Genomic DNA, 7,581 nt, shown 5'->3' with positions numbered 1-7,581 from the left:
CACAGCCTGTCCGTGTGAGGGTGTGTGTCACTGCCTGTCTGTGTGGGTGTGTCACAGCCTCTCAGTGTGGGTGTGTGTCACAGCCTGTCTGTGTGGGTGTGTGTCACTGCCTGTCAGTGTGGGTGTGTGTCACAGCCTGTCTGTGTGGGTGTGTCACAGCCTGTCAGTGTGGGTGTGTCACTGCCTGTCTGTGTGAGTGTGTCACTGCCTGTCTGTGTGGGTGTGTCACAGCCTGTCAGTGTGGGTGTGTCACTGCCTGTCTGTGTGGGTGTGTCACAGCCTGTCAGTGTGGGTGTGTGTCACAGCCTGTCTGTGTGAGTGTGTCACTGCCTGTCTGTGTGAGTGTGTGTCACAGACTGTCTGTGTGAGTGTGTGTGTCACAGCCTGTCAGTGTGGGTGTGTGTCACAGCCTGTCTGTGTGAGTGTGTCACTGCCTGTCAGTGTGGGTGTGTCACAGCCTGTCAGTGTGGGTGTGTCACAGCCTGTCTGTGTGAGTGTGTGTGTCACTGCCTGTCAGTGTGGGTGTGTGTCACAGCCTGTCAGTGTGGGTGTGTGTCACAGCCTGTCTGTGTGAGTGTGTCACTGCCTGTCTGTGTGAGTGTGTGTCACAGCCTGTCTGTGTGGGTGTGTGTCACAGCCTGTCAGTGTGGGTGTGTGTCACAGCCTGTCTGTGTGAGTGTGTCACTGCCTGTCTGTGGGTGTGTGTCACAGCCTGTCAGTGTGGGTGTGTGTCACAGCCTGTCAGTGTGGGTGTGTCACAGCCTGTCTGTGTGAGTGTGTCACTGCCTGTCTGTGTGAGTGTGTGTCACAGCCTGTCTGTGTGGGTGTGTGTCACAGCCTGTCAGTGTGGGTGTGTGTCACAGCCTGTCTGTGTGAGTGTGTCACTGCCTGTCTGTGGGTGTGTGTCACAGCCTGTCAGTGTGGGTGTGTCACAGCCTGTCTGTGTGAGTGTGTCACTGCCTGTCTGTGTGAGTGTGTCACAGCCTGTCAGTGTGGGTGTGTGTCACAGCCTGTCTGTGTGGGTGTGTCACTGCCTGTCAGTGTGGGTGTGTCACAGCCTGTCTGTGTGGGTGTGTCACTGCCTGTCAGTGTGGGTGTGTCACAGCCTGTCAGTGTGGGTGTGTGTCACAGCCTCTGTGTGGGTGTGTCACAGCCTGTCTGTGTGGGTGTGTCACTGCCTGTCAGTGTGGGTGTGTCACAGCCTGTCAGTGTGGGTGTGTGTCACAGCCTCTGTGTGAGTGTGTGTCACAGCCTGTCAGTGTGGGTGTGTCACTGCCTCTCAGTGTGGGTGTGTCACAGCCTGTCTGTGTGAGTGTGTCACTGCCTGTCAGTGTGGGTGTGTCACAGCCTGTCAGTGTGGGTGTGTGTCCGGGGTTTTCCGCCTCTCACTGATCCTTGGTTCGCTCTGTGAGCAGTGACAGGCGCTGACGTGTCTGAGCCGGGGTTTAAATGTTCGCGACTCGATGCTGAAGATTATTCGGGGCCAGCGGGAGCCGCAGCGAGTCTGAGGGATTGGAGCGAGATGCCTGAAGCTGGGAGAAAGCCAGGTGAGAGCCTGTGGGAGGGAGAGGGAGGTCAGTGTCCAGGGAGCTGATCGTTGTGTCGAGGTTTGGCAGGGAGTCCAAAGACACGCTCCAAACCATCATTGGGAATGTTCAGATACCTCCCTCCCATCGCCACCTCTCACCCTCCCCAGCACCACAAAACAGCTCTCCTCTGACAAGCCCTGTCACCCCATCCTGCCCTCCAACCTGGAGAGTCCCAGATCCAGAAAACCAGCCAGCCCTGAGCTCATTCAAGGCTGCTATCACCCCCCAGGCCAACGTCTCAGCAATAATGCTGAGGACTTATGCTCCCAGAACCTGCTGCTCCCCCCTGGTACCCAACAATGTGCAACATTGCACAGGTCTGACCCAAAAAGCAGGATAAATCCAACCCGGCCCAATCACTGCCCCAGCATCTGTAAAGTGATGGAAGGGGTCATCAATCGTGCTGTCACTTGCTCGGTGATGCCCAGCTTGGGTTCCTCCAGGGCCACGTTCAGCTCCTGATCTCATTAACTGCCTTGGTTCAGACATGGACAAAATGAGCTGAGCTGAGGTGAGAGTGACAGCCCTTGACATCAAGTCTGCATTGACCAAGTGTGGCATCAAGGAACAGGGCAAAACTGGAATCAGTGGGGATCAGGGGGCACATTCACCGGTGGTTGGGGTCATACCTGACACATAGGAGGATGGTCGTAGTTGTTGGAGATCAGTCATCTCAGCTCCAGGACATCTCCGCAGGAGTTCCTCAGGGTAGTGTCCTAGGCCCAGCCATCTTCAGCTGCTTTAACATTCATCTTCCTTCCAACAATAAGGTCACAGTTGGGGAGGTCACTGAGGATTGCATCACTGTTTGTGACTCAAATACAGCAAGAACTGGACAAAATCCAGGCTTGGGCAAGTAAATTCATGCCACACATTATCAATATTCGGGGGTGGGAGTGGGGGTGGGATTACCTCTTAGCAGAAACTGAACAGGACTCTTCATGTAAATACAGTGGCTACAAGAATAGGCTAAAGTCTAGAAATACTGCAGTGAGCAACTCATCTCCTGATTTTCTAAAGCCGCATAAGTCAGAAGTGTGGTGGAATATTCTCCACTTGCCTGGATGGGTGCAGCTCCAATAACACTCACGAAGCTTGACACCGTCCAGGACAAAGCAGCCCACTAGACTGGCACCACATCCACAGTCAGCGGCTCCCTCCATGTCCGTAGCAGCAGTGTGTATCTTCAAGGTAGAGAAATTGACCCAGGGTGTTTAGACAGCATCTTCCAAACCCACGGCCACTTCCATCTAGAAGGACAAGGGCAGCAGATACATGGGAACACCGCCAACTGCAAGTTCCCTCCAAACCACTCCCCATCCTGACCTGGAAATATAGGCAATCCCTGGCTTGTGAATGGTTTCTCTTCATAAGTTCGGTCACAAGTTGATTTTTACATTGGTCAGAACGCAATACAGGTCCACATAAAATAGCCACTCATTGAGTGCAGAAAATGTTCAGATGTTGGACTTTTAACATTGTTTGTAATCCAGGTCATTCTGTTATAACGCACATTTTGTCAACACTGTAATGTGAATGACGAATTGGGGACGCTGTTCCTCAAGCACAAACCTTTAAAAGGTGTGATTGCTGTAATGTGGGTTACAGGGCCAGCACTTTAACCATGGTTTCTAAAGCTCAATTTTTCGATAACACGGGGTTGCACGAGAACACAACCATTGCCTGATAGCCGAACTGACTGTGCAGACGTTTGTAAGTCGGTGGTTTGTAAATTAGAACTCCCTGTATATCATCATTCCTTCGGAGTAACTGGGTCAAAATTCTGAAATTCCGTCCTTAACAGCAATGTGGGTCGACCTACAGCATGTGCACTGCAGTGGTTCAAGTAGGTAGCTCACCACCACCTTCTCAAGGGCAACCAGGGACAGGCAATAAATAATACTGGTCCAGCCAGTGATACCCAGTTCCTGGGAATGAATAATATTAGCAGTCACTAGGATGATGATGTTTTTAATGTTAATAATTCTCCTCTCCATTACACAAAGACTGAAGCTTGTCCCATGTCTTGAGAGACTGCAGGTTCCAGATCTGTAGTTTGGGCTGTTTCCTTCTACATAGGTACAGTCTCTGGAGTCCTACAATTGAGGGCAATGGGACGAGAAGATCAGTCACTTTATGGTTAAACAGAATGGGTCTTAATCCAACCCAACTCATACCTAAAGTTCCTCTGGTGTATCTCCCAATCCAGACCTGGGACATGTCCACTTAGAACCTGTAATACCTGCCTGGAAGAGAGTGTGAGGGCTGTTGGAGGGGATGCGAGTGAGTTCATGGATGGATGGGGAAGGCATTGAGTGGGAGAGGAGGAGAGTGTGCAGGAGGGAGGGTTGGGAAAGGTATTTGAGTAGGGAGGGGAGAGTACCAGGTAGGTTAACAGTGTAGATATGTGGAGGTGTATGTGCATGTGGGTATCTGCATGTTGGAGGGTGTTCTGTGTGTTTGTCAGAAACAGACAGGCTGCTGGTATGGCGAGTGTGAGGCTGAGCACCTTTCTGAAATCCTGTGTCTCTCATTGTGTCCCACCTCCCTGTTCCCCCCCTGCTCAGCTTCCTCCTTCACAAAGAAGCCACGGAGCGCGGTGTTCACCGTGGGCAGTGATGCCACGTTCGCAGCGGAGACAGAGAAAGGGGTGACAAAGGTGAGATGGCAGCGGCATGGTGCAGACATGGCAGCGAGTGAGCGATGGACCATGGTTTCAGAGGGCACCTTGCACACCCTCACCATCCATTCAGTGAGCAGCCTTGACAGCGGAGTCTATGCGGTCATCGCCGGAAGTTCAAAGGTCAAATTTGAGCTGAAGGTCAAGGAGCCAGGTTAGTGTGCAATATAGAAAACAGCAGCAACAATCTGGGCTATTGGGGAATAGTAATCAACAAGGGAATGAAAAAAATAACTTACTCCTCCTGAGACAGGTGGGACTTTGGTTTGATTTAACTTGACCTTTAGCCTGTTGGGGTGCCAACATAGAGGGAGCTTGCATTTCAGGTTAAAACAGTGGAGGAAGCTTTACTTTCAGCTTAAAAGAAAAGAGGCAGCTTTAGATTAGATTCTCTACAGTGTGGAAACAGGCCATTTGGCCCAACAAGTCCACACCAACCCTCCAAAGAATAATCCACCCAGACCCATTTCCCTCTGACTAATGCACCTAACACTATGGGCAATTTAGCATGGCTAATTCACCTAATCTGCACATCTTTGGAGTGTGGGAGGAAACCAGAGCACCCGGAGGAAACCCACGCAGAATGTGCAAACTCCACACAGACAGTCGCCCGAGGCTGGGAATGAACCTGGGAACCTGGTGCTGTGAGAGAGCAGTGCTAACCACTGGGCCGTCGTGCCGCCCTGACTCTGTACCCAACTCCATGCTGACCCTGTCGTGGGAGTATTTGATGGGGACAATATCAAGAGAGCTTTACTCGCAGCTGACTTTTAGTTTAAGAGAGTAGGTGGAACTTCACTTTGTAGGAATGGAGTCTGGCCTGTGAGGGGTGACTGAGACATGATGGGTGAGTGGGCAGGGTATAGGATTTATGAGCCTGTGATACTGGGCGATGTAGTTTGGGTAAGGAAAAGGTACTTCAGTGAATGTGGAATGACTAGAGAAACTGGGAATGTACTCATTACAGCAGAAGAGGAATGGGAGATTGAAATTTCCTGTGGGGTTTTGGCAAAATAACTAGAATGGGAAGGTGGTGCTGTTTCTAATACCAGAGGTTATGTAAGGAGATTGTCAAAAGGTGAGGAAGATATTTTGACACAGAAGCCCATTATGATCTGGAACTCCCTGCCTGAGAAAGCTGGGAATTGTATCCTTTCCTTAAGTGGAACAATTGATCAGGAAAATATGAGGAGAGTAGGATTGATGGGACAGCAGTCTGAAACAGCGCAGTGCGTAGTAAGGAATCAAATCTTGGATTGTTCTGTAACAGTGTAGCAGGAGATTGAGCGTTAGCTGGGGGATGCATTTGGGTGTTCAGCAGCAATGTGGATTAGGAAAGACAGTCAGGAAGTTGCTTTCTGCTTTTGGGACATGTGCTCTATTCTGAGAACTGAGGAATGTCATCGGAGTTGGAGAAGAGAGCAATGTGTGCTGCAGTTATTCATAGTTCAAACAATGCCCATTAATAGCTTGTATCATGAGGGTTGTACTGATTAGGGTGGGGGAGGGTGACCAAGGTGACCAACTGTTGTGAACATCTCCCAAACATCACTTGCCTCTCCACTTGATCCAAACACCCTTCTCCCAAATATGGAAAACAAAACCTGCCAGACAGACACTTAGCTCAAGAGTTTCCACTCAGGACCAGATTGAGTGTTCAGCATTGACAGATCCCCAGAAGTGAGTCATAGACTGGACTCTAATCAAAGGTTTCAGGGTAGCGTATAGACAGGATAACAGATACTCAGGAGTGAGTTACAGACTGGAATCTAATTGAGGGTCTGGGGGTGGTTTATATATCGAATAACAGATATCCAGGAGTGACTTACAGCCTGGAATGTAGAGTGACGAATGTAATGATCAAAGCTTTCCATATATTTTAACATTTGATGCCTTTATATCTTGCTGTGTTGTTCACCTCAACGGGGAGGAGTTCCATATTCTCATCAGTCTCTGTTTCAAGCAGTTTCTCCTGAATTCCTTGTTGGACTTATTTGTTGTTATTTTGTATTTATTGTCGTTTATTACTTCTGGTTTGACCTCTTCCTATTCTCTCTGTGCACTGCCGTGGTTAAACTGGGAATGGGGTGATTGTAAGCCCTCAGGCTTGATGGCATAAGGGAATGTTTCACTTCCCCCTTTTCCTTTTATAAGGAAGACTGGTGGCTGAACCCCAGACCCTGGTTTACAGATTACACTTCGCTTGAAATCAGCCCACAGCAGAAGTTTTTACGATGAAACCAAAAATCAAGTTTATTAAACAGAGTTAGGGAATTGCTTCACTATGCCATTTTCACACAAAAGCACTCGGGAAATTCAGGAAGACGGGAACTGGGTTGCAAATTACACGTAGGAATTACAAACAATTAAGACTAAGTCCACAAGAGGTGCACTTTCCCTGAGGTCAGTGTAATGGTTTCCTTGGTGATTGGGCTCAGTTATTTTACCTTCACACAGGCAAAGTGTATGCTTCTTTCCAGACTGCCATTTGGAGACAGAGGTGAGGTGTCTGAGGCAAATTAAGTCCTGCTTTCTCTCTGAACATTAAACAACAATGAACTTTTAGAATCCAAGAATTATACATGTCGGCAATTATCCCAGTTCAGATTCCAGAACAGGCATTTCAGGATCTGATGACCCACCACGGATAGTTGGGGCGGAAAGGGGTGAAGTTTAACATGGATAAGTATGAGATTATCCATTTTGTTTGGTAGAGCAGAAAGGCAATTAATTATTTCAATGGAGAGAAATAATTTGGACTGTTTTTGCGCAGAGGGAGCTGGGTGTCCTCATGCATGAAACACAGAAAACTAATGTGCAGGAAATAAGGAAGAGAAATGCTAAAGGATAGAAGTTAAGAAAAGGAGGGAAGTGTTGCTCCAACTGTACAGATGTGAGACCACATCTGGAGTATTGTGTACAACGTTGGTAGCTTTCCTTGTTAGTAACATTGGAGGCAGCTCAGAGAATGTTCTCTACATTAATCACAGAGATGAGGGAAAACTCAACACACCTGACAACATCTGGGAAGAGAAATCACATCCAGTGATGCCTCTTCAGTCTGGAACCTACTGTCTGAGAGTGTGGTGGAAGGCAGCTTCACTCAAGACTGCCAAGAGGGTGTTGGACCAATGTGAGCAGAGGCAGGGAGAAGGGGGGAAAATGGCCTTCAGTCACAACGCTCATTGAGAAAGTAGTGCGGACACAGTGGACACTCTCTGCACTGTAACAATTCTCATTATGCAGAGACCAATTCAGGGGATGTTCACTCCGTGCTGTCTTGTTCAACGTGTTTTCACTTATGCTAGAAAG

The 7,581-nt window shown here is 48.9% G+C and overlaps 1 protein-coding gene across 1 annotated transcript in view; it reads left to right on the top strand.

Moving 5' to 3' along the window:
* Positions 1-1,490: 1,490 nt before the first annotated feature.
* Positions 1,491-7,581, top strand: part of LOC132824336 (myosin-binding protein C, cardiac-type-like) — an 80,179-nt gene continuing 74,088 nt past the window's right edge. Inside the window, exons 1-2 of the mRNA XM_060838690.1 lie at positions 1,491-1,547; positions 4,157-4,423. Coding sequence (XP_060694673.1) covers positions 1,523-1,547; positions 4,157-4,423 — 292 coding nt within the window. The 5' untranslated portion in view covers positions 1,491-1,522. The remainder of the gene's footprint in view (positions 1,548-4,156; positions 4,424-7,581) is intronic.

Source organism: Hemiscyllium ocellatum, chromosome 18 (assembly GCF_020745735.1).
Source record: "Hemiscyllium ocellatum isolate sHemOce1 chromosome 18, sHemOce1.pat.X.cur, whole genome shotgun sequence".
NCBI lineage: Eukaryota > Metazoa > Chordata > Chondrichthyes > Orectolobiformes > Hemiscylliidae > Hemiscyllium > Hemiscyllium ocellatum.
Note: the sequence above shows the minus strand (reverse complement) of the source record. Positions and strands in the feature narration are given on the sequence as shown.